The 26,822-nt window shown below is 49.5% G+C and overlaps 2 protein-coding genes and 1 pseudogene across 2 annotated transcripts; all 3 read left to right on the forward strand.

Moving 5' to 3' along the window:
* The first annotated feature begins 220 nt into the window (after positions 1-220).
* LOC100672254 (gap junction beta-5 protein) lies at positions 221-1,068 on the forward strand. Its single transcript, XM_003415481.2, has one exon. The coding sequence runs from the start codon at positions 221-223 to the stop codon at positions 1,040-1,042; it is 822 nt and encodes a 273-aa protein (XP_003415529.1). The 3' UTR covers positions 1,043-1,068.
* Positions 1,069-4,156: 3,088 nt separating this feature from the next.
* Positions 4,157-22,686, forward strand: LOC100672543 (gap junction beta-4 protein). Its single transcript, XM_003415482.3, has 2 exons — positions 4,157-4,898; positions 22,341-22,686. The coding sequence occupies exons 1-2, from the start codon at positions 4,231-4,233 to the stop codon at positions 22,492-22,494; spliced, it is 822 nt and encodes a 273-aa protein (XP_003415530.1). The 5' UTR covers positions 4,157-4,230; the 3' UTR covers positions 22,495-22,686.
* Positions 22,687-25,634: 2,948 nt separating this feature from the next.
* On the forward strand, positions 25,635-26,342 carry LOC111752030 (gap junction beta-4 protein-like; annotated as a pseudogene).
* Positions 26,343-26,822: the final 480 nt, after the last annotated feature.

A 26,822-nucleotide genomic window follows, 5' to 3' on the forward strand; every position in this document is an offset into this window, starting at 1 on the left:
ACAACTCAGGGCCTAATAGCTGTGTAACCTTGTAATTACCCCATCTGAACCTCAGTTTCCTCATCTGTAAAATGGGGGCAATAATCAAATCTCCTCTTAGGGTGGCTATGAGGGTTAAATATGATGATGTAGTCTTATAAATTGCTGAGCGAGCATTCTATAAATGTGAGCAATTGTTATTATCATTTCCCTGTAGTGGCAGCTGACATTTGGGCCCACCATGAACTGGGGGATCTTTGAGGGGCTCCTGAGTGGGGTCAACAAGTACTCCACAGCCTTTGGGCGCATCTGGCTGTCTCTGGTCTTCATCTTCCGCATAATGGTGTACCTGGTGACGGCCGAGCGGGTGTGGAGCGATGACCACAAGGATTTCGACTGTAACACCCGCCAGCCCGGCTGCTCCAATGTCTGCTTTGACAAGTTCTTCCCCGTGTCCCACGTGCGCCTGTGGGCCCTACAGCTCATCCTGGTCACATGCCCCTCGCTGCTGGTAGTCATGCACGTGGCCTACCGTGAGGCTCGGGAGAAGAAGCACCGAGAGGCAGCAGGGGAGGGCAGTGGGCGCCTCTACCTGGACCCCGGCAAGAAGAGGGGTGGGCTCTGGTGGACCTACGTCTGCAGCCTTGTGTTCAAGGCTGGCGTGGATGCTGCCTTCCTCTATGTATTCCATTCATTCTACCCCAAATATACCCTCCCTCCTGTGGTCAAGTGCCACGTGGCTCCGTGTCCTAATATTGTGGACTGTTTCATCTCCAAGCCCTCGGAGAAGAACATCTTCACACTCTTCATGGTGGTCACAGCTGCCATCTGCATCCTGCTCAACCTGGTGGAGCTGGCCTACCTGGTGAGCAAGAGGTGCTGCGAGTGTCTGGCGGCCAGGAGAGCTCGGACCCCATACAAGGAGCATCATCCAGACTGTGCCACCTCATCCTGCAAGCAGGACGACATCCTCTTGGGTGACCTCGTCTTTCTGGAATCAGACACTCACCCTCCTCTCTTATCAGACCACCCTCGGGACCACGTGAAGAAAACCATTCTGTGAGGGGCTGCCCAGATTATGCTGATGGGTTGGGGCTAGAACAGGAGGGTCAGCAGCATCCCTGCCTACATACTGGGGCACCCACCAGTGAATGGTCTGATGAGGTGCGGCCTGGGTGGTGGGGGCAGCTGAGTCTCAAGTTGGGGACAGATGAGAAGAAGTCAGACGCCTGGGATCAAATGCCTATTCCTCCACTCCAGCCACTTGCCCCAGATGTGTGGCCTTGGGTAAATTACTCCTCTGTGCCTCAGTTTCCTTTCCTGTAAAATGGACATACTGATGCCCACCTTACAGGGCTATTGTGAGGGACATTTAATAAGAGAACATATATGCCAGTGCCTTCCCTGTGCGGCCCAGGGTCAGGGCTTAATAAAACTCAACTCATTCACTCACTCAAGGTGTCCTTTGACATTTGTGACCTTTATCAGGTCATTGTGTCTATCCCTCTGGCCCTGCAAAGGGCTATGCTTGATCCAGTCAGATAAGAAGCCATCCTCTCCTCCAGAAAAGGGCTTCCCCAGCTCTCCTGGGTCCTGTGCTACTTGCCCATACTCAAGTCTAGCCTTTCTCCCCAGTGCAGTTTTAGGCTCATGGGCTGTCTCAAAAGACAATGGAGCTTAGTCCACAGTGGCTGTGGGCTGCAGGGAAGGCAGAGGGTCTTCAGATGCCTGATTCCTATCCAAGATTCACTGGAACTGCAGGAAAGTGCTTTCAGCCCCTCTCAAAAAGGGGGCGGGGGGTTAATATTCCTACCCTGAGGGGTGGCTGTGAGGCTGGGAGGAGCTCATGGCTGTGGAAGGGCTTAGCCTGCTGGGAAAGGCCACATAAAAGTTAATCACTGGTATTACGAAGTACTCAATAAACGCTGTGGGAAATGAGGCGGGGGCGGGGGGGGGCCTCCCTGGCTGCACATTAACCTTCATTGTCCTGAGGGTGGGACCAGCCCCTGACCCTCTGTAGTCCCTGCTGGAAAACACTCAGGCTTCCCTAGAGGTTTTTCCAGGGCCCCAGAGGGTCAGGCCCAGAGAGACAGCCACTGAGGCCGTGCTTGGCCCTGTGCCAACTGGGGCGTTTCATGCTGCCAACCTGCATTCCTTGTCTCCACTGGGGCAGTGGAACCCTGGTCTGGAAAGTCTTGGTGTGCCACTCCCATCCCCTGAATAACCCAATAGCAGCCCAAGCTCAGCAGAAAGCAGCAGTCCCCAGAAATCTCCCCATCCAGGTGGGGTGCCTTCCTGAGCTGACCCGAGGTTGCCCCTTTCCGTAAGTGTCAGAACCAGAATTCCAGAAAAAAGGTCAGGGAGAGAGGCCTGGGAGCCAGAGGCAATAAGGCAATGGGAAGGGGGAGGGTGATCCCATTGGTGCTGACCTGGGCCTGGGTGTGACACCAGGCTTCTGCCCCCTTCACTGAGGTCTCACCCACTCACCTGCCCACCCAGAGAGCCAGGCCCAGCCACGCCCAACCAGGCTAGACAGAGACATGGGTCAGGGTAGAAACACTCAGGTGTTTGCTCTGAGTATGTGCCCAGGGAAATCCACCCACCTACCCACCCACTCACTCTTTCTTGGCTCATTTCCTCAGAAAGCCCCACCCAACAGGGGATTGAGGAACAAAAGCTGCCTCCAGGAGGCCCTCGGGAAGACAGACAAGCCCAGGAACAGGAGAGCAGCTGCTGGACCCAAGAAGGGTAAGGACCAAGAAGGAGAGGGAGACAGCTGAGAAGAAAGGGTTCAGTGGGGCTGAAGATGCCCAGGGGCTCTTGGGCTATGGGCTAGCTTCAGGGAGGGACGCAGAGGGGCAGCAGATCAGGGTCCCGGGGAAAAGTCCCAGGAAAACTCTTACTGGAGGGGAAGAAATGTCTGGCCAAACCAAAGGAAGGGCAAAGGGCAAGACAAGGAAGAGGAGGGATCAGGAAGAAGTGTGATTTAAGTTCTGTTTAACACATGATTATCATGGCTCCGTTACCCAGGTCGGGTGCTGGATCCTGGGGAAGCAGAGATGAATGAGATGTAGAGTCTGCCCTCCAGCAGCTGACAGTGTGTCCAGAAGACAGGAAAATAGCATTTGAGTACAGGTGATACATTCTGCCACGAAGGAGAGGAGGGTGCTCAGGGCTGGGACAGAGAAGGCTTCCCAGGGGCCAATGTCAGAACATGCTCAAGGCGCCCAGGGCTGAGGCAGGGACGGGGTGGGGCACAGCAGGGGATGGAACACGGTGGGAATCCAGAGATGGGGTGTGGAGGTGAGCACTCAGGACAGGGGCTGCATAGAAATAATGGAAGACTGGACCAGCAAACAGATGGAAGGGAGGGGCATCTCTGAGAAAGTAAATGGTGGGGGGAGGGCTGTGCCAGAACCCCACCTCTGCCCCTTCCCCTGTCCCTCCCTAAAGCTGGGAAGGCTGGAATTCCAGAGAAACTCACTGTAGTCAGCACAGTCAGCCCTGGAGCCACAGCACTAAGACAGGAAAGGTGGTTTGGGGGGGATTACCAAACTGCCAAGGTTCCAAAGAGCCTACTATTGGGTGTGGGAGGGAACCTCAGGGCTGGGGACTTCTGTGGCCCAGAGAGGAGGAGTGAGGATGGAGATTGTTCCAAAGTCTACCAAAGAGTCAGATATGAACGTGCCCAGACAGGGCCTGGCTCCTGTTGGCACTCAAGAAAAGCTGGATGAATCTGACAGCCAATACCCTCCTGCCCTGGCCCATCCCTGGCAGCTGGTGTGAGAGCAGACCGCCCAGTCCTTGCCTTCTTACTATCTCTGTTGAAGCTGTGTGACCAGTAGGGCTGTAACCTGGGATAAAAAAGGTTGGTTGGCATGGCCACACAGGATGATTGTCGTTCACATTTATCTGTTTACAGAATAAAAGAAACCGTGACTTTGGAACTGGAAGACTGAGGTTCAAGACCAGCTCCACTAAGTCCAGCTGTGGGGCCTTGGGCAGACCTCTTCCCCTCTCTGTGCCTTGCTTTACTCCAATGTGAAATGGGAATCATGGCAACCCTTACCCTGCCAAGCCATTGTAAGTGAGGACACAAGGACAGGGTGGCTGTGAAAGGGTTTGATCAATCGTGCCATCAATCAGGGGTGCCCACTTTCAGGTCCTCCTGGGGCTAGCGGCCCCCAGCATCTGAGTGGGTGGTGCAGAGGTATAGACCTGTGGACGTGAGGGCCCAGGGACACTGTCAGCATGAATTGGGCATTTCTGCAGGGCCTCCTGAGCGGCGTGAACAAGTACTCCACGGCGCTGGGTCGCATCTGGCTGTCCGTGGTGTTCATCTTCCGCTTGCTGGTGTACGTGGTGGCCGCAGAGGATGTGTGGCATGACGAGCAGGACGACTTTGTCTGCAACACCAAGCAGCCAGGCTGCCCCAATGTCTGCTATGATGAGTTCTTCCCCGTGTCCCACGTGCGCCTGTGGGCCCTGCAGCTCATCCTGGTCACATGCCCCTCGCTGCTGGTGGTCATGCACGTGGCCTACCGGGAGGAGCGGGAGCGACGCCACCGCCTGAAGCACGGGCCCAACGCCCGGTCCCTGTACGACAATGCAGGCAAGAAGCGTGGTGGGCTCTGGTGGACATACTTGCTGAGTCTCATCTTCAAGGCCACCGTCGACGCCAGCTTCCTGTACATCTTCCACCGCCTCTACAAGGATTACGACATGCCCCGCGTGGTTGCCTGCTCTGTGGCACCATGCCCCCACACTGTGGACTGTTTCATCTCCCGACCCACAGAAAAGAAGGTCTTCACCTACTTCATGGTGGCCACAGCAGTTATCTGCATCCTGCTTAACCTCAGTGAGGTTGCCTACCTGGTGGGCAAGAGGTGTATGGAGATCCTGGGCCCCAGGCGCCGGAGGTCTGGGCACCGGGATCATCCACCTGACACGTGCCTACCATATGCCCTATCCCAGGGAGGGCACCCCCAAGATGGGACCTCTGTCTTAGTGAAGGCTGGGTTGGCCCCAATGGATACAGATGGGTATACATAACTGGCAACGCCAGCATATAAGACAATCAAGTCCCCCCAGGAAAAGGCTGGGTCACCTCTTCTGTGACAGGGCAGGCCAGAAGGGTGGTTGGGGGGGCCCAGGAAGCTCACCCAGGGGCCAGTGCCTTGGGCAGTTGCATTCCTGGGTCTTCGGCCTTCATGGGAGGGAGTTGATGGGGATGCAGCTGGCTGGCTGGCAGGGATTTTGTATGGTAATATGGTATGTCAAAACCTTTAATAAATATGATTTTCCCAGTATTCTGAAGATGAGGAGGGAAGTGGTGGGTAGAGAAGCAAGGGGATTCACGATGGAAGCCAAGATTACTTGGTGGGCGACTGGGCTCTAGAACCTCAGATCTGGGCTCACAATCACTACCCCAGACACAGAATGTGTCCCAGAATGTGGTGGGGAGTGGCCAAAGGCAGGGGCAGCCTCAGGAGCTCTGGGCTCTGCAAGCAGCTGGCTGAGGTGGAGGAGAGAGATCCCAGGAGCCCCTGGGTCCAGTGTTTGTCAGTTCTCAGTGAGTGTCATCACATGAATGCCTGTTGGCCCGGAGGCCTCTGCTGCCTCCATTCTGGCCTCTCTAACCTGCCTGGCACAGGTCCCAGGAAGGGGAGTCCCTTCTGAGGGTGGGAGGGGAAATCCTGGGGGTGCTGAGAGTCACTGGGGGGATGCTAGGGTATGTGGAAGGCACATTCCCACAGGCCAGGGGCTCAGTGAGAGTCAGTTAAAGGGTTCTTTATGGATCATCAAGTCTGTGGAATTTCCCTTTTTTTTCACTGGTCATACACTCCCCCAAAAAAGGAACCCTGGTAGTGCATTAGTTAACCGCTTGGCTGCTAACTGAAAGGTCAGTGGTTCAAATGCACTAGCCACTCCACAGGAGAAGATGTGGCAGTCTGCTACTGTGGAGATTACAGCATTGAGCAAATCTGCAAATGACCTCTTTAAAACATTAAAAAGCAAAGATGTCACTTTGAGGACTAAGGCACACCTGACCCAAGCCATGGTATTTTCAATAGCCTCATATACATGTGAAAGCTGGATAATGAATAAGGAAGACCAAAGCAGAATTGATACATTCATTGTGTTGGTGAAGAATATTGAATATACCATGGACAGCCAGAAGAACAAACAAATCTTTCATGGAAGAAGTACAACCAGAATGCTCCTTAGAAGTAAGGATGGTGAGATTCTATCTCACATACTTTGGACATGTTATCAGGAGGGATCAGCCTCTGGAGAAGAACATCATGCTTGGCAACGTAGAGGTTCAGCAAAAAAGAGGGAGACCCTCAACGAGATGGATTGACACAGTGGCTGCAACAATGGGCTCAAGCATAACAAAGAGTATGAGGAAGGCACAGAACCAGTCAGTGTTTCGTTCTGTTGTACACAGGGTCTCTATGAGTTGGAACTGACTGAACAGCACCTAGCAACAACAATACTCCCCAAGCAACCTCATCCTCCACACCACACAGACCCTTAAAACTCCCAGAATCATCCCTCTAGCCAGGACCTGCCTCCAAGTCCCAGTGCCCACGTGACGATGCTTGGAAGGCCCATGGACACCTCACACTTAGCAATGCCCAGACTCACCATCTTCTCCCAAACCCATTCTTCTTGCAGACCCCTCACCCAACCACCATGAACAGGACCACCATCCACGCAGCTGCCCAAGCCAGGAGCTGGCATATCATCCTTGCCCCTTCCTCTCTCTCAGCCCCTCACGCCCCATATCCCAACACAACACTGAATCCCACTGATTCCCACTCCTCAACCGGCCTCTCCTCCCCCACCTCAAAGTCTTATCGCATCTTGCTGGGCCTCTCCCATCTGCCCTCCACTACTGGCCACAGAGTGATCTTTCTATAATCTGACCATACCATTCCTCCTGCTTTAAAATCCCCCTTCATTTCCCTCAGCCCAGACCCTGCTGACCTCCTCAACCTCACCCCTTGTTTCCTCCCCTCCTTTTAACCCACCAGTAACACCAAAGGGCTCATGGTCTCCCAAACACATCATGCTGCGTCATGCCTGGTGCCTTCGTTCATGCTGTTCCAGCTCCGTGGAATGCCCTTCCTCCCTCCTCTGTGCACCTTTCTGGATCCTCAGGAACAGCCTCAGCCACCTTCTCCTGTGAGCCACCCCAGCTTTGCCTCTCATTCTTCAGGATCAGAATGGTAGGTCTCCCTGTTTGTCTCCCATGGGTCTGTGAGCCCTTCAAGGGCAGGGACCGCTGAGTCATGCAGGTCCCAACTGCCTTCAATAAATGTTTGTCACTAATTAAATGAACCATGAGCTGCTTGAGGGAAGGAACTGAGTCCTCTGTGTTGGAATCCTCTACCACACCTAGCCCAGGGAAGTGAGCAAAGGTTTTTGTTTGTTTTGTCTTTGTTTTCACTAAATCCAGCCCAATGGTCTCATTTATAGGTGAGGAGACTTGGGCCTAGAGAGGGGAGGAGAACTTCCAAGGCCACACAGTGAGACTGAACCCAAGCCTGCTGAGTATCTCTGGGGCTGTGTCCCCTGTGGTCCATGCAGTCTCCATCCCCACCCCTGACGATGGGACAAGACCAGAGAGTCTCCCCTGTCTGAGGTCAGATTCCTTAGGAGCAGAGCCTGGAGCAGAAATCTGGTGTGAAGGAAGTTACAGGGGAAGCAGGATGGGGAGCATGGATGTGGACTCAGGTTAAGTTTAGCCTTGGCCTGACCTCTATGCGTGAAGGTGCTTTGGATCATAAACCCCACCAAAGAGCTGTCTCCTCCTGGAGGCAAGGGCACCATACTTTTGAACTCCAGTTGTTGGCTTTAGGCCACTCTGAGGTCAGGGGAGTGGCAGGAAGGGGTAGTTGGTTCCCACTCAATCGAGGTCAGTTTTTCTGGAACAGCTATAAGCCATGAGCAGCCAATACTCCCAGCAGCTGGAGAACCGGCACACTGAGCCAGTACAGGGGACCTAGGAAGGGTGTCAATAGCATCTACTGACCCCAGGAAACAAGGGTAGCTCCCACCTCCAATCCAGACCAGAACACTGGCCACCCAATTGGGGACAACAGGGTGGTACTCTCAACCAGCTAGAACCAGATGGTCCCGCACTGTTAGATCAAGCAGCTCCCAATTCCAGGCCAGGGGGCCATCCCTGGTCAACTCTCCCTGAGACTCTAGATCCCCACTGGGCCTACATTATAGTGAGCGTGCTCTGGGACCCAGCCATTCCACCACAGGCCTCTCCAAAGGTGCTGCCCCCAGGAGATCTCAAGTCCTGAGCCACTGAGCCAGCCAGAAGCCAGACACCATCTGACCAGCCAGAGGCCTCAGGAGATAGCCAGGACTAATCCTGTAGGAAACCCTTCGGCCATCTATTCCCACGGATTGTCTTAGGCTCAGTCCCTGTGCACACTCTCACCTCCCCCACACTGCTGTCAGCACCACTTCAAGAATTTTCCACCCCCACCTTCTTGAAGAATCCCTGATTGGTCAGCTTAAAGCCTGGCCACCTTTCTCTTCAACCTTCTGCCCTGCACCCATTGCTGCCATCTACTTCTCATTCATTAAAGTCTTGAGCATGTGGCTCAGGGTCTTCTTCTCTTGATAGTTTCCTATGACCCAACTGTGCATCACCCTGTCCTTTTCATTCCATGACCTCCTCATCTCCTGTGGCCTCCTCTATCCATTTGGCTACCCACTTGCAGGACCACACCCCAGACCTTGTCATCACCCAGAACTGCTCCACCTCTAGAATTCAAGTCAACAAATATTTATTGTTCACTTTATGTGACAGGCTCCAAGCTTTGTGTTGGGGATTTTTCTGGGAAGAGTCAGACACAGCCCCTACCCTCATGGAGCTTACATTCCAGTGAAGAGGTCAGCTATTAAACCAGTGGCAAATTGGGGAACCATAGGGTGCTGGAGGAGGTGGTAGGTGGGTCCGATAGCTAGGCATCCAGGAACTGGCTCCCTGATACTGCTTAAACTGAAAACATCCATCACCCCCCTTCACTGGAAATCACCTCCTTCCTGTCCTCCCTTCCCTCCTTACCCAGTTTGGACTCCATGGGCCCCCATAATACACCTACTTGTAGATATTCGTGATTCCTTTTCTTTTCCTTGACTCTGTAGTGCTCATCTGGCAAGAACCTATTGTTGTTGCCATAGTTAGTGCAGTCTAGTTGGTTCCTGACTCACAGCAATCCCATGCACAACAGAAAGAAATTCCACTCTGTTACGGAGTGGATCTTTGTGATTCAAAGGGTTTTCACTGACTGACTCTCAGAATTAGATTGTCAGACCTTTCTTCCTAGTCCATCTTAGCCTAGAAGCTCCACTGAAACCCATTCAGCATCATAACAACATGCAAGCCTCCACTGACAGATGGGTGGTGGCTTCAAATGAGTGCATTGTCTAGAAATCCAACCTAGGTCTCCTGCAGGAAAGGTGAGAATTCTACCACCGAACCACCAATGTCCTCTGGCAAGACCATAACTCTAGCTAAGCCCAACTCCCTATGTGGCACTTGTTCCCAGAGAAACAGGACAATTTTGTCAAGCAAAAGGGAGAGGAGAAGAAAAAGAAGATTCTAGGCACAAGAGTCAGCATATGCAAAGATCTAGTATGGGTTACACCTCAACATAAAAGAAAACAAAAATCCTCACAGCTGGACCAATAATCAACATCACGATAAACAGAGAAAATATTGATGTTGTCAAGGATTTCATTTTATGTGGATCCACAATCAATGCCCACGGAAGCAGCAATCAAGAAATCAAATGAAGCATTTAACTGGGCAAATCTGCTGCGAAAGACCTCTTTAAAGTGTTGAAAAGCAAAGATGTCACTTTGAGGACTAATGTGCACCTGACACAAGCCATGGTATTTTCAATTGTCTCATATGTATACGAAAGCTGGACAATGAATAAGGAAGACCAAAGAAGAATTGATGCCTTTGAATTACGGTGATTGTGTAGAATACTGAATATACCACACACTGCCAGAAGAACAAACAAACCTGTCTTGGAAGAAGTACAGCCAGAATGCTCCTTAGAAGGGAGAATGATGAGACTTGGTCTTGTGTAGTTTGGACATGTTATGAGGAGGGACCAGTCCCTGGAGAAGGACATCATGCTTGGTAAAGAAGAGGGTCAGCGAAAGAGAGGAAAACCCTCAAGGAGGTGGATTGACACAGCAGCTGCAACAGTGGGCTCAAACATAGCAACGATTGTGAGGATGGTACTGGACTGGGCAGTGTTGTGCATAGAGTCACTATGATTCAGAACTGACTAGATGGCATCTAACAACAACAACATATCCATGTGATGAAAAATTATTCAGCCATAAAGAAAAACAAAGTTCTGATACATGTTACAACATGGATGAACTTTGAAAACATAATGCTGAAGGAAATAAGTCTGATGCAAAAGGATAAATGTGTATGATCCCACTTAAATGAAATATCTAGAGTAGGCAAATGCATATAGACAAAAGTTTATTAGTGGTTACTGGGGGCTGGAAGGAAATGGAGAGTTACTACAAGGAGTAGTGAGTTTCTGTTCAAACCCATTGCCATCTAGTTGATTCCGACTCATAGCGACCCTATAGGACAGAGTAGAACTGCTCCACAGAGTTTCCAAGGAGTACCTGGTGAATTTGAACTGCCAAACTTTTCGTTAGCAGCCATAGCTCTTAACCACTACACCACCAGGGTTTTCCAAGTTTCTAAACAGAGTTTCCGTTTAGGGTAATGAAAAGCATTTGAAAAATGGATAGTGGTGATGGTTGCACACATGGTGAATGTAATTAATGTCAGTGAATTGTACACTTAAAAATAGAATGGCAAATGTTTTATTATATACATTATACCACAGTAAAAAAAAATTTTTTTTATTTGAAAAAAATTTTAAATAAACCAAATAAAGTGGAAAAACGCAGCCAAGGGAACTGTTGGGTAAATAGATGTCACAGAAGCCAAGAGAAGAGTATTTCTAGAAGGAGAAAGTGATCCTCAGGGCCAAACACTGTCTTGGCTCAAATTAGATAAGGGCCAAAAAGTGTCTATTAGATTAACAACAAAACAGACATCGGTACCCATGGCAGGAGTCACTTTTGTAGAGACAGGGGCACAGAGGTGAGACAGACTCACCCAAGACCAGCACCAAATTATGAGGGCAAGAAAACAGAAAGCAACATAAACTCAGTCTCATGCCTAGATATTGGTCCTAGCTAAGAATAATAACAGCCACGAAAGACAACTCACAATACAGGAGAAGTCAGCACAACTGGATTAAACAAAAAGCAAAGAAGTTTCCTGAAGAAAATGAATGCTTCAAAGGCCAGGGTAGCAGGGGCTGGGGTTTGGGGACCATGGTTTCAGGTGACATCTAAGTTCATTGGCATCATAAAATCTATTAAGGAAACATTCTGCATCCCACTTTGGAGAGTGGCATGTGGGGTCTTAAACACTAGCAAGTGGCCATCTAAGATGCATCAATTGGCCTCAATGCAGCTGGAGCAAAGGAGAATGAAGAACACCAAACATACAAGGTAATTATGAGCCCAAGAGGCAGAAAGGACCACATAAAGCAGAGACTACATTAGCCTGAGACCAGAAGAACTAGATAGTGCCCGGCTACAACGGACGACTGCCGTGACAGGGAACAAAACAGGGGACCCCTGAGGGAGCAGGAGAGCAGCAGAATGCAGACCCCAAATTCCCATAAAAAGACCAGACTTAATGGTCTGACTGAGACTAGAAAGACCACGGAGGTCATGGTCCCCAGACCTTCTGTTGGCCCAAGACAGGAACATTCCCAAAGCCAACTCTTCAGACAGGGATTGGGCTGGACTACGGGATAGGAAATGATACTAGGAAAGAATGAGCTTCTTGGATCAAGTAGATATATGAAACTATGTTGGCATCTCCTGTTTAAAGGGGAGATGAGAGGGTAGAGGTGGTCAGAAGCTGGCCGAATGGGCACAAAAACAGAGAGTGGAGAGAAGGAGTGTGTGTAGTCTCATTAGGGAGTGAGCAATTAGGAGTATACAGCAAGGTGTTTATAAATTTTTTTATGAGAATCTGACTTGATTTGTAAACTTTCACTTAAAGCACAATAAAAATTTATTACGTGCCAGACATACACGTTTTACATATTTTATTCATCTAACCCTCACAATAACCATAGGACGTAGCTACTATAGTGGTACCATGTCCAGATGAAGAAACTGAGGCCCAGAGAGGTTAAGACACTTGTGCAAGGTTGCAAAGTCAGTAAGCCGAAGAGCTGGGTTAGAATTCAGGCAGTCTAGGCCCAGAGCCCAGGCTCTTAACACAATAAAGCTTCAGCACCCTCATGCCCAAGGATCTGGTGATTCTCTTGGCTCGTTTTCTCTCAATAAGCAGAATCATCCATTCATTCATCCTCAAATATTCATTAAGTACCAACTATGTGCCAAGAGCTATGCCAGATGGTGGAGGCAGAGTAGAAAGCATGATTCCCATGATTCAACCCTCCAAGTTTGGTTCTCTTGAAGATTAGGGTCTCAAGGAAAAGAGATGGCATTAAATACACAAGCACACCAATAACTTTGCAAGTGCAATTGTGATAGCATTACAGAGGAGAAACAGTACTACAAGAATGTGTAACAGAGAACACAGCACTACAAAAACTGTAATGGGTGGGTCATGGAAGGCATCTCTGAGAGAGTGACATTTAAATTGAAGTCTGAAGCTTGAGTCAATGCTAGCTCAGAGAAAATGAGGAAAGACCATGAGGGCATGTGCAAAGGCTCTGAGGTGGGAAAGAGATTCCTGTGTTCAAGGAAGTGAAACAAGGCCAGTGTGGCCAGAGTGCAAAGACTGAAGGCAAGAGGCTGAGAACAAAGAGGGAGGCAGAGGCTGGGTCATGCAGGGCTTTACAGTCCAGGTTAGCAATATGGGATTTTAATTCCAGAGCAGTGGGGAGCCACTGAAAAGCTTTCAACAGATATTTTTAATACGATTTTCATTTTCCAAAGATGGTTCTGCTATGTGTGGAGAACTGACTGGAGAGAGGCAAAGCGAGAGCAGGGCATTACTGTGATATGTGCAATGCCTGCAAAGCATTTGCCCTGGTGTCTGGCTCAGAGGAGGTGCTCCATCATGAAGCTGACAGTAATATTATTATCCCACTTTCCAGCATTTCCACCTCTCCACAGTGGAGTGAATGTGCACACCCTTGGCATCCTGGCCCATGTGCCAATATGTCTTTTTCCCCCAGGACCAAAAATTTACTCTCCTTTAAGAAATGGTAGTTTTCATGGTTAGCTGGGGGTACAGGGAAGGTTGCCTCTACTTCCCTTTGCCTACTGCATTCAGAAGAGAGCTCTAGGGGATGGCTGGTCTCCAGGAGAATATTCAATTCCTATCCCCACCCCCCCATGCCCGTTAACAGGGAGGAGAGGCAGAATGCAGAAAGGACTGACCTGGCAGGGAGGCCAGAACTATCTCCCAGGGTTGGACCTGGGAGTCTGAGCCAGAAGAATATGTCCAAAGATGGTGACTGGCATCAAAAATGCCTGAGAAGAGGATTGAGGGGTTAGAGAGTCAAGTACAGGCTGGAGAACCAGGGAAGAGTAGAGGTGGGAGGAGAGGGGATGACTACTAATCGTTATTATGGATTGAATTATGTCCCCCACAAAACATGTGTTGGAATCTTCACCTCTATACCCATGGATGCAATCTAATGTAATGCAATTAATCAGTCAGTTGAGGTGATACTAGCGTAGGGTAGATCCTAAACCTAATGACTTCTGAATTATATAAACAGCAGCATAGATACACACACACACATACCCAGGGCAAGACAGACACCATGTGAGGATTGTCTACAAAGCAAAGAACCAAGGAATGCCCAGGGCTACATACAGGGAGCAAGTTTCAGAGTCTCTTCTGACATCCATTTTGGTCTTTTCTGTCTTTCCTGTCTTTTTAATGACCTCTTGCTTTCTTCATGTATGATGTCCTTGATGTCATTCCCCAACTCGTCTGGTCTTTGGTCATTAGTGTTCAAAGTGTCAAATCTATTGAGATGATCTCTAAATTCTGACGGGATACATTCAAGCTTGTATCTGGCTCTCGTGGACTTGTTCTAATTTTCTTCAGCTTCAACTTGAACTTGCATAGGAGCAATTGATGGTCTGTTCCACAATTGGCCCCTGGCCTTGTTCTGACTGATGATATTTAGCTTCTCCATTTTCTCTTCCCACAGATGTAATCAATTTGATTCCTGAATATTCCATCTGGCAAGGTCCATATGCATAGTCTCCATTTGTGTTGTTGAAAAAGGTGTTTGCAACGAAGAAGTCATTGGTCTTGCAAAATTCTGTCATGCAATCTCTATCACCAAGGCCATTGTTTTCCAAATATTGTTCCTTCTTCTTTGTTTCCAACTTTCAAATTCCAATCATTGGTAATTTTCAATACATCTTGATTGAATGTTTGATCAATTTCAGACTGCCAAAGTTGGTAAAAATCAATTTCTTCATCCTTGGCCTTAGTGGTTGGTGGGCAAATTTGAATTAACTGGTCATCCTTGCGGGTGTATGGACACTATGCTATCACTGACAGCATTGTAGTTCAGGACAGATCTTGAAATGTTCTTTTTGACAATGAATGCAATGTCATTCCTCTTCAATTGGTCATTCCTGGCATAGTAGACCATATGGCTGTCCGATTCAAAATGGCCAATACCAATACATTTCAGCTCACTAATGCCTAGGATATCAATGTTTATGGGTTCCATTTCATTTTTGATAATTTCCAATTTTCCTAGATTCATACTTCATACATTCCGTGTTCCTATTATTAATGGATGTTTGCAGCTATTTCTTCTCCTTCTAACTAGTACCACATAGGCAAATGAAGGTCCCAAAAGCTTGGCTCCATCCATGTCATAAAAGTCGACTCTACCGTGAGGAGACAGCTCTTCTCCAGTCATGATCTGAGTGCCTTCCAACCTGAGGGTCTCATCTTCCAGCACAATATCAACAATGTTCCGCTGCTATTCATAATGTTTTCACTGGCTAACTTTTTTTCAAAAGTAGATCACTAGGTCCTTTTTCCTAGTCTATTTTTGTCTGGAAGCTCAGCTGAAACCTGTCCACCATGGGTGATCCTGCTGGTATTTGAAATACCAGTGGCACAGCTTCCGCCACCACAGCAACACACAAGCCACCATAGTACGACAAACTGAAAGATGCTTGAACATAGAATAGCTAAAGCAAAAGGAAGAAATGATGAAGTAAAAGAGTAGAACACAAGATTTCAAAGGGCTGCTGGAGAAGACAAAGTATTATAACGAGATGTGCAAAGATCTGGAGATAGAAAACCAAAAGTGAAGAACACGCTCGGCATTTCTCAAACTGAAAGAAATGAAGAAAAAATTCAAGCCTCAAGTTGCAATACTGAAGGAGTCTATGGGGAAAATATTAAACAATGCAGGAAGCATCAAAAGAAGAGGTGTTTCAGCAAACGGATGCAACACTTCAAGTGCTCACTCATCTATGCCAAGAAATATGGAAGACAGCTACCTGGCCAACTGACTGGAAGAGATCCATATTTGTGCCCATTCCAAAGAAAGGTGATCCAACAGAATGCAGAAATTATCTAACAATATCATTAATATCACATGCAAGTAAAATTTTGCTGAAGATCATTCAAAAGCAGTTGTAGCAGTCGTTCAGACAGAACAAGGGGATACTGCGTGGTTTAAAATCAGGAAAGGTGTGTGTCAGAGTTGCATCCTTCACCATTCAATCTGTATGCTGAGCAAATAATCCGAGAGGCTGGACAGTATGAAGAAGAACGAGGCATCAGGGTTGGAGGAAGACTCATTAAGAACCGATATGCAGACGACTCAACCTTTCTTGCTAAAAGTGAAAAGGACTTCAGGCACTTAGTGATGAAGATCAAAGACTACAGCCTTCAGTATGGATTACACCTTAACATAAAACAAAAATCCTCACAACTGGGCCAATAAACGACATCATGATAAATGGAGAAAATACTGAAGTTGCCAAGGATTTCATTTTCCTTGGATCCACAATCAATGCCCATGGAGGCAGCAGTCAAGAAATCAAACAAAATATTGCATTGAGCAAATCTGCTGCAAGAGACCTCTCTAAAGTGTTAAAAAGCAAAGACGTCACCTTGAGGACTAAGGTGCCCCTGCCCCAAGCCATGGTATTTTCAATCGCCTCATATGCATGTGAAAGCTGGACAATGAATAAGGAAGATAGAAGAATTGACGCCTTTGAATTATGGTCTTGGCAAAGAATACTGACTACACCATGGACTGTCAGAAGAATGAACAGTTTTGCCTTGGAAGAAGTACAGCCAGAATGCTCCTTAGAAGCAAGGGTGGTGAGAGTTCATCTCACATACTTTGGACATGTTATATGGAGGGACCAGTCCCTGGAGAAGGACATCACGCTTGGTAAAGTACAGGGTCAGTGAAAAAGAGGAAGACCCTCAATGAGGTGGATTGACACAGTGGCTGCAACAGTGGGCTTAAGCATGATTGTGAAGATGGTGCAGGAATGGGCAGTGTTTTGTTCTGTTGTACACAGAGTCGCTATGAGTCAGAATCGACTCGATGGTACCTAACAACAACCTACAGGAAAGACTTTTTCGTTCCAGAGCTGTGAGAAACTAAATTTCTGTTCTTCATTGTTCTTTAATGTCACCCACTGGTGGTGTTTCTGTTACAGCAGCACTGGGGAACTAAGACACCGGTATAGAGCAAGATCCATTTGTAGATCCAATAGACTCCACTGGCTTCTTCCCCTCCATCTTCATGCCTAATCCTGTCTACCCCGAACAAATATATCCTTTTTCAGCCCTGCTTCCCTCTGCCCACTCACCTGTCTTTCTCCTTCCCCTGAAAACTTCCTGAAAATGCGCAGCCTGTACTTTCTCAAACCGTTGCCCCTAGTTTTTGCCCCCACTACTCTGCTGAAACTACTCTGGCAGAAGTCACCAGTGACCTCCAACTGGCCTCCTCCACAGCAGCCTCCATGTACATGGGCTCCTTGAATCACTCCTCTTCGACATCCCTCTCCTCCCCCACCGCCCCCTACCCACCACCCAGGCTTCTCTATCCCTGATAGAGAGTTCTTTCTCCTCCACAGGCAATTCATTCTCTGCTTGTTTTCTAAAATGTCAGGACTTGCAGAGCCTGCCCGGACCATCTTCTTTTCTCACTCAACATACTCTCTCAAGGCCTACTCGTTCATTCCTATGACTCCTATCACCCCCCAGGACTGAGGACTCTCGAAGTATGTCTCCAGCCACTGCTGCCACCTATTGGTCAGCACAAAGTACACTTGGCTATCCTCGACACCCTCACACTTAGCTCAGGTAACACTGAACCAAACTCCACAAACATCTGTGAAGAATCTGTTCATTACCTTCCCCACCACACCAAACAACCTGCTTTTTCTCCTGTATTCTGTATTTCTACCAGTGGCCCCACCATTTGTGAAATTGGCAAAAACCAGCCTCCCGGGAAGCACCCTAAGCTATGGCCCAAATCCAGCTCTCTTGCTCGTCGCTTTCCTAAATCATCACAATAACTTTTTTATCGGTGTCAGAAGTCCCTCTGATCCAGCCTCTTTATCAGAGGAAGCTTTCTAAACATACCAATTTGACCATGTTGCTTCCTTGTTTAGAACTCTGCCGTGCCTCCCTCCGCACACAAGATAAATCCAACTCCTTAGCATGGTGTTCCGGGTCTTCCATGATCCAGTCCTCGTAGACATTCCAAGTACCTAGCTTTGTGGTATCCCTAGTGCTGGCCCTGCCTACTCTCTAATGCTCTTACATCATCTTTTACAAAGGCCCTGTGCACACACTGTGCCTGCTGCGTCATAAACTTCTCCTCCTCATCTCTTCTTGGTAAACTCCTACACATCCTTCAATACCCACTTGCATGCCTCCTTCTCTGGGTCTCCCTTTGGCAGAACTTGGAATTCCATTCTGTGTGACAGCATGTCTCATAATGCTGCAACTGATGCATTGAAGTGTCTCCTCTCTCCTGTACTTGGCAATAAATTTTGGAAATAAATTTTCCAAAAGAATGCAGAAGGATATAGGTATGTGTCACTTTGCAGGGTGTGTGCATGTGTTCGTTTCATACAGAATTCACTCAAGAAATATAAATTGAGGCCTAACTAGATACCAGAGGCATTGGTGATTCAGTGATAGAATTCCCACCTTCCATGTGGGGAGCCTGGGTTTGATTCCCACTCAATGCACCTTGTGTGCAGCCACTATCTGTCAGTGGAGGCTTGAGTGTCGCTATGATGCTGAACAGGTTCAGTGGGGCTTCCAGACTAAGACAGACTAGGAAGAAAGGCCCGGGAATCTACTTCTGAAAATCAGACAATGAAAACCCTATATATCACAACAGTCTGAGCCACAACCAATCCTGGGGATAGCATAGGACTGGGCAGTGTTTCGTTCTGTTGTGTGTGGAGTTGCTATGTGTTGGGGGCCGACTCAACAGCAGCTAATAACAACAACTAGGTACCAGACCCCATTCTAGGCATCCGGGGTATAGCAGTAAGTAAACAAAACAAAGTCCTGCCCTCTGTGTGTGTGTGTGCAACACTGCACACACATCTGTGTAAGTGTGGCCTGTGTGTAACACTGTGTACATGTGGGACTGTGTTGTGCTTGCTTGTGGAAGCGTGGCATTTGTGGCTCCTGGGCACATTGTCCGTTGGATTCCAGCCCCGTGTGATCTGCTGTTAAAGGGCACCTTGAAGTTAATTAGGCCAACAGGCTGTGTCCGAGAGCTAATGAGAAACCCTCCCCAGGCACCCCTGCCTGCCCTCCCACCTCCCCCTACAGTCTCTGCCTGACTGGGGTTTTGCCTTTTTAACCCAAAGACAGCATCCATCCAAATGAGATTTTCTCTGGTGAGGAAGTCTGTCTCCCCCTCCCTTCTCCACATCTCAGATAAGACACGGAGGCATTACACAGCAAGGAAGCCAGTTCTCAGGCCACATGGCCTGTGCACTCAGTCACTGCACTGCCTCGAGCTCCCCGTTGTCTCACGAAACCCCTCAGAGGCTCCAGGTACACATTATTTTCTCACTGAACGGAAGAGGAAATAGGCTTAAGTAAATTACCCAAAATCAAATTGTAGCAGAGGTGAGATTCAAATCCAGGGCTATGAGTTCCAGATGCAGAAATGTGGGGATCCAAATTAGGGGTGGGGGGTTCCAGATATACAGGTATCAGTTTCCAGAAGCAGGGTGTGGGGCTCCAGATACAGGCTTTTGGGGATCCAGATTAGGGGCGTGGGATTCCAGGTATAGGGGTGTCAGGATCCAGATGCAGCAGTGTGGAGTTCTAGATGTGGGTATGTGACGTTTAGATATAGGGGTGTCAGGTTCCAGGTGTAGGGGTGTGGGGCTCCAGGTGCAGAGATGTGGGATGCCAGATGCAATTGTGTGGGGTGTCAGATGTGGGGCATGAGGATCCAGATACAAGAGTATGAGGCTTCAGATGCAGTGTGGGAGCTCCAGATACAGACTGTAGGGTTGCAGATATTGGGATGTAGGGATCCAGATGCAGATATGTGAGTATATAGGGGTATGGGGATCCAGATGCAGGGTATGAGGCCCCTGAGACCGATGCACGACAATCCAGATATAGGAATGTGGGGATCCAGATGCAGGGTTGTGAAACTTCAGCTGCAGATGTGTAGGGCTCCAGTTGTAGGCAAGGAAGGAAAGTTGGGGACAGGCATCCAGGCAGTAGGAATTGATCGGGCAAAAGCGAGTGGGCTGGAGGCAGAGTTTGGGAGTCACTGAGTTAGCAAAACTAATTGAAACCATGAGAATGGAAAACCACAGAGAGAGGAGAACCTGGACAGTGGCCCATGGAGGCCAGAGAAGGAGTCCCAAGAAGAAGCAGGGCAGAATTTCTGCAGAGGGATGAGAGGGCAGGGCCTGCCTCAGCTCCTCCCCCACAAGCCCGGGATGGGAGGATGAGCAGGGTCAGAATGGACCTGTGCCTCCCCTGAGAGGCTGCCAGAATTCTGGGCCCAGAACCCTGGGTGGGGTGAACCCCTAAGTTTCCTGGGTCTCATCAGAGGCAGCTCAGCCAATGAGAGTGCCGGCCAATAGCTTCTCCTCCTCCTGGGAGGCCTAGCACACCCAGGCTACTGCCAGCTGGGCAGGCTCTGTCCCAGGAAGCTGCTTCCCCAGAAACCCTCCCTGGCCCGACATGAATTCCAGCTGCCTGCCAATTCTCACTGCAACTGCCAGGAGTCATTACCCAGAGAGCCCTGAGGAGTAGCTGATCGGGTAAGGGCATCTGTGTCCAGATGTGGCCTGCCCTGGCACGCGTGGAGCAGAGACTTCTCTGGTGGGAAGTGAGAGTAAGGGGGCTGGGCATGTCTGCTACCTTGGGTCTGGATGGTAGAGGAATGAAGGGCTCCTCTCTCTCTGCTCTGGGTTCTTCCTGCTCTCAGCCAGGGATTGAGAGGGAGAGGGGCTTACTGGGGGGCCAGGAGCTGAGCAGAAGGACAGCTCTGCCTGAGCCTGCACAGCCCTGACCCACCCTGCCCATGTGGGTGGTGCCAAGAGTCCCCAGAGGCTGAGGGCTGGGCCTCCCTGGGTGTTGCCTGAGAACCTCGCACTTGGAAGGGTATCATGTATCCCTTAGAGCACCTGGCTAGGCAGAGAGGCTTCCTGGAGCCCCAGGGTGCACAGCAGGATGAGGCCACTGCACATGGCCCCTGGAACCCCTCAGGCACCAGGCAGAGAAATCCCGGCTGAGAAAGCGGGCACCCTCATTCTGCACAGCAGTCATACTCCTTAAATAGAAGTTTCAATCTGTCGAAGTCCCCAGGAGAACTGGCTGGAGCAGCACTTCCCATTTGCTGTCCTGACAAGGCTGTCCCACAGTCTGATAAAGGATGCCTCCATTTAGTTTAATGTGATGAAAATACAGGTTCGAGTCACCATAAATGAAAATATTTACTTAAAATGACTACATTTAGATTTATGGACCTGTGTTTTGTATAGTACCTTCCTTAAGTGGGTGATGATGTATAGGAGCTTGGGTGGTTTTATTTCCTGTTGAATGTGGGAATAATAGAATTGTCACCAACAATGGCTAGAGGAAAGGAATAAACACCCTTAGAACTGAAGGGCTGTGTGGTAAAGGCGTTTGGGCACGACCACGTATTCTGTCCTTCTTGTGGAGATTCACAATGTGAATTTATTAGCATGGTCAAGTAAATGGACCTACTTCGCTTTGCTGAACCCAGAGTTTGTCTACTTTTCTGAACAGAGTCCTTTCACCATTCCTGTGACCAGCCTATCAAACACCAGTTTAGGAAACACTAGAATACCAGCCTACCTAAAGAGAACCCTGGCTCCTGGCTTTATCCTTCCGCTGGTTGCCTCTGGCCTTGTTTCAAGTGAGTTCCCCCTGAGCAGGACACTGCCTGGATATTTACGGGAGCATTAGACCAGACGAGGTTTGGGGAACCTTTTTCCAGCCTCCTACTTGGCAATGGGTAATGGGTTATTTGGCCCCAGTCCCCAAGCCAAGTGAAGGGCTCAAAGATCTGGTTCCCGTGTGGAGGGGGCTGTCTATGGAGGGAGAGCAGTGCTCACAGAGGGGAGAAGAGTCATCCCAAGACTCAGCCTCCTGAGGAGGAGGTCCAAGGTTGGGGCAGAGGGAAAAGGCAGAGTGTCCATCTCCTTAAGTTGTCACCAGGGCTGCAAGGCCAGCACCCTGGGCCGCAGGAGGACTGGGTGGCTCCCTGGCCCCCCTTGACCCACTTTTATGGCTAAGAGTTGGGTTCTAGACACAAATGACCTGTGCTCAAATCACAACTCAGTGCCTAACAGTAGTGTAACCTTGTAATTAAACCATCTGAACCTCAGGTTCCTCATCTATAAAGTGGGGACAATAATCAAATCTACTCTTAGGGTGACTGTAAGTGTTAAATATGATGACGTAGTCCTATAAAGTGCTCAAAGTGAGCATTCTATAAATGTGAGCAATTACTATTATTTCTCTGCAGTGGCAGCCAACGTTTGGGCCCACCATGAACTGGGGGATCTTCGAGGGGCTCCTAAGTGGGGTCAACAAGTACTCCACAGCATTTGGGAGCATCTGGCTGTCTCTGGTCTTCATCTTCCTCATGCTGGTGTACCTGGTGATGGCCAAGCACTTGTGGAACAATGACCACAAGGATTTTGACTGTAACACCTGCCAGCCCAGCTACTCCAACAAGTCCGGCAGCCAGGAGAGCCCCATTCAAGGGGCATCACTCTGACTTTGCCACCTCATCCTGCAAGCAGGATGACCTCCTCTTCGGTGACCTCATCTTTCTGGAATCAGACACTCACTCTCTTCTCTTACCAGATCCCCCTCGGGACCACGTAAAGAAAACCGTGGTGTGAGGGGCTGCCCAGATTGTGCTGATGGGTTGCAGCTGGAACAGGAGGGTCAGCAGCACCCCTGCCTGCCGCAGTGGCGCACCATCAGTGAATGGGCTGATGGGGTTGAGCCTGGGGGGGCAAGCTGAGCCTCAAGTTGGAGACAGACGAGAAGGAGAAGTCAGACGCCTGTGATCAAATCCCTATTCCTCCACTCTAGCCACTTGCCCCAGACGTGTGGCCTTGGGCAAATTACTCCTCTGTGCCTCAGTTTCCTTTCCTGTAAAATGGACATACTGATGCCCACCTTACAGGGCTATTGTGAGGGACATTTAATAAGAGAACACATATGCCAGTGCCTTCCCTGTGCGGCCCAGGGTCAGGGCTTAATAAAACTCAACTCATTCACTCACTCAAGGTGTCCTTTGACATTTGTGACCTTTATCAGGTCATTGTGTCTATCCCTCTGGCCCTGCAAAGGGCTATGCTTGATCCAGTCAGATAAGAAGCCATCCTCTCCTCCAGAAAAGGGCTTCCCCAGCTCTCCTGGGTCCTGTGCTACTTGCCCATACTCAAGTCTAGCCTTTCTCCCCAATGCAGTTTTAGGCCCAAGGGTTGTCTCAAAAGACAATGGAGCTTAGTCCACAGTGGCTGTGGGCTGCAGGGAAGGCAGAGGGTCTTCAGATGCCTGATTCCTATCCAAGATTCACTGGAACTGCAGGAAAGTGCTTTCAGCCTCTCTCAAAAAGGGAGCGGGGGGTTAATATTCCTACCCTGAGGGGTGGCTGTGAGGCTGGGAGGAGCTCATGGCTGTGGAAGGGCTTAGCCTGCTGCGAAAGGCCACATAAATGTTAATCACTGGTATTACGAAGTACTCAATAAATGCTGTGGGAAATGAGGCAGGGGGCCCCTCCCTGGCTGCACACTAACCTTCATTGTCCTGAGGGTGGGATGAGCCCATGACCCTCTGCAGCCCCCAATGGGACACATTCCTAAGAGCAGCCCAAGCTCAGCAGAAACCAGAAGTCCTCAGAAATCTCCCTACCAGGGTGGGATGTCTTCCTGAGCTGAACCCAAGTTGCCCCTTTCCATAAATGTCGGAAGCAGGATTCCAGAGAAAAGGTCTAAAGGAAAAAGAACTATCTGGAGCTGTGTGTGTGTGTGTGTGTGTGTGTGTGTTGGGGTAGGAGGGTGGATGATGAGGCAACCAGAAAGGGGAAGGTGATCCCACTGGTCCCACTGGTGCAGACCTGGGCCTGGGTGTGAGGGCACCAGACCCCATCACTGAGGTCTCACCCACTGTTATGGATTGAATTATGTCCCCCAAAAAATGTGTTTTGTAAATCCTGTGTAATCCCATTTGGGCACAGAGTTTTCTTTGCTACTTTAATGAGACCATATATCAGGGTAGGGTATGTGTTAAGTCAATCACTTCTGAAGTTTTTTTTTTTTTTTTTTAAGGTACATTAGGCACATAGAAGTAAGCAGAAAAGTAGGGGAAGATACATGCCACATGAAGATCACCAAAGAACTGAAGAACAGAAGTTAAAAAGAGACATGGACCTTTCCCTAGAGCTGACAGAGAGAAAGCCTTCCCCTAGAGTCAGTGCCCTGAATTTGGGCTTCTAGCCTCCTAAACTGTGAGAAAATAAATTTCTGTTCATTAAAGCCACCCACTTGTGATATTTTTATTATAGCAGCACTAAGAAACTAAGACACCCGCACACCTGCTACCCCAGACAGCCAGGCCCAGCCGTGCTCAACCTGCCTAGAGGGACGGTATAAATCAGTAGAGAACAGTCTCAGGTGTTTCCTCTGAATAGGTGTCTGGAAAAGCCTACTGCCCGCCTGCCCACCTGCCCACCCACTCACTCTTTCAGCTCATTGGCTCAGAAAGCCCCACCCAGCAGGGGAGTGAGGAACAAAAGCTGCCTCCAGGAGACCCTTGGGCAGATGGACAATCTCAGGGACAGAAGAGCAGCTGCTGGACCCAAGAAGGGAGAGGATCAAGAAAATGAGGAGGACAGCTGGGAAGAAAGGGGTCAGCCATGCTAAGGATGGCCAGGGGTCCTCGGGCTATGGACTGGCTTCAGGGAGGGGGCCCAAGGGGCAGCAGGTCAGGTCCCTGGAAAAGCCCAAGGAAAACTCTTATTGGAGGGGAAGGAATGTCTCGCCAAATCATGGGAAGGGCAAAGGACAAGACAAGGCAGAAGAGGGATCAGGAAGAAATGTGATTTAAGTTCTGTTTAACACATGATTATCATGGCTCCGTTAGCCAGGTTGGGTGCTGGATCCTGGGGAAGCAGAGATGATTGAGATGTAGAGTCTGCCCTCCAGCAGCTGACAGTGTGTCCAGAAGACAGGAAAACATAGCATTTGAGTACAGGCGATACATTCTGCCACGAAGGAGAGGAGGGTGCTCAGGGCTGGGACAGAAAAGGCTTCCCAGCGGCCAATGTCAGAACATGCTCAAGGCGCCCAGGGCTGAGGCAGGGACGGGGTGGGGCACAGCAGGGGATGGAACACGATGGGAATCCAGAGATGGGGTGTGGAGGTGAGCACTCAGGACAGGGGCTGCATAGAAATAATGGAAGACTGGACCAGCAAACAGATGGAAGGGAGGGGCATCTCTGAGAAAGTAAATGGTGGGGGGAGGGCTGTGCCAGAACCCCACCTCTGCCCCTTCCCCTGTCCCTCCCTAAAGCTGGGAAGGTTGGAATCCCAGTGAAACTCACTGTGGTCAAAACAGTGGGGCTAAAACATGGGGTGAAAGAGGTTGGTTGGCAAGTCCATGCAGGATAATTATCATTCACATGTATCTATTAGTTTACAGAAGGAAAGAGCCCCTGATTTTGTAACTGGAAGACTGAGGTTCAAGACCAGCTCTACTACATCCAGCTGTGGGACCTTAGGCCGGTGCCTTCCCTTCTCTGGGCCTTGGTTTACTCCTCTGTGAAATGGGAGTCGTGGCAACCCTTACTCAATCAGGTCGTAGTAAGTGGGGACACAGCAACACAGTGGTTGTGAAAGGGTTTTGTCAATTGTGCCATCAATAAAGGGTGCCCACTTCCCAGTCCTCCCGGGGCTAGTGGCCCCCAAAGTCTGAGTGGGTGCTGCAGAAGTATATAGACCCATGGGTGTGAGGGCCCAGGGACACTGTCAGCATGAACTGGGCATTTCTGCAGGGCCTCCTGAGCAGTGATAACATGAACTTCACTGCGCTGGGTTGCAGCTGGCTCTCCATGGTATTGTTCTTTCGCCTGCTGGTGTACATGGTAACCACCAAAGAAATATGGGGGCACGAGCAGAAGGACTTTGTCTGCCACACCAAGCAGCCAGGTTGCCCCAGCATCTACTAAGACAAGTTCTTCCCCATGTACTCTGGGCCCTGTAGCTCATCCTGGTCACATGCGGCTCACTGCAGGTGGTCACGGGTGTATTCTACAGCAAGCACTGTGTGAACTGCAAGAACTGAGAGAAGCACAAGGACCTTGAGGCACGCCACCACCTGAAGCACAGGCACAACACCTTGCTCCTATTCAATAAGGGCAAGGAGCTCTGGTGGCCAAACTTGCTGACCATCTTCATCTTCAAGACAACTATCAACTCCAGCTTCCTCTACATCTTCCATCACCAAGGATTATGACATGCCCTACACGGTAATCTGCTCTGTGACACCATGTCTCCACACTGTGCATTGTTACATCTCCTAACCTGCAGAGAAGGTCTTCACCTACTTTATGGTGACAGCTGTCACCTGCATCCTGCTTAACCTCAATGAGGTCACCTACCTGGTGGTCAAGTGGTGCCATAAATCTCAGAGTCATTAATCCAACATGTGCCAGAAATATGTCCACTGTAGGAAGAGCACCACCAAGATGAGAAGGATGAGTTGGGTACAGGTGGATATACATAACTGGCAATGCCAGCATATAGGATGACTGGGTCCCCCTGGCCTGCTCCCAGGCCACCCAGGAAAACAGGCAAGGGCAATGGCACCTCTTCTGTAGCAGGGCAGGTCAGGAGGACCGTTGTGGGGGTCTGGGAAGCTCACCCTGGGGCCAGTGCCTTGGACAGTTGGGTTGCTGTGTCTTTAGCCTTCATGGGGCGGGGCAGGGGTTGATGGGGATGCAGCTGACTGGCTGGTGGGGATTCTTCATATGGTGATATGGTATGTCAAAATCTTTAATAAATAGGATCTTCCCAGTACTCTACTGACTACCATATTTTTCACAAATAACATGCCCACAAACATAACGCACCCCTACATACAACACACATAACGCGCATAGGAAAGTAATGCACAAGGGGGATGTGGGGCTGGCATAAACCCTATAACTCGTGCATTATTT

This window comes from Loxodonta africana, chromosome 3 (assembly GCF_030014295.1).
Source record: "Loxodonta africana isolate mLoxAfr1 chromosome 3, mLoxAfr1.hap2, whole genome shotgun sequence".
NCBI lineage: Eukaryota > Metazoa > Chordata > Mammalia > Proboscidea > Elephantidae > Loxodonta > Loxodonta africana.

Coding starts and splice junctions, on each gene's coding strand:
- LOC100672254 (XM_003415481.2), top strand. CDS start 221: ATGAACTGGGGGATCTTTGAGGGGCTCCTGAGTGGGGTCAACAAGTAC.
- LOC100672543 (XM_003415482.3), top strand. CDS start 4,231: ATGAATTGGGCATTTCTGCAGGGCCTCCTGAGCGGCGTGAACAAGTAC. Junction 4,899..22,340: donor CTGGGCCCCAGGCGCCGGAG/GTCTGGGCACCG, acceptor GGCAGCCAGGAG/AGCCCCATTCAAGGGGCATC.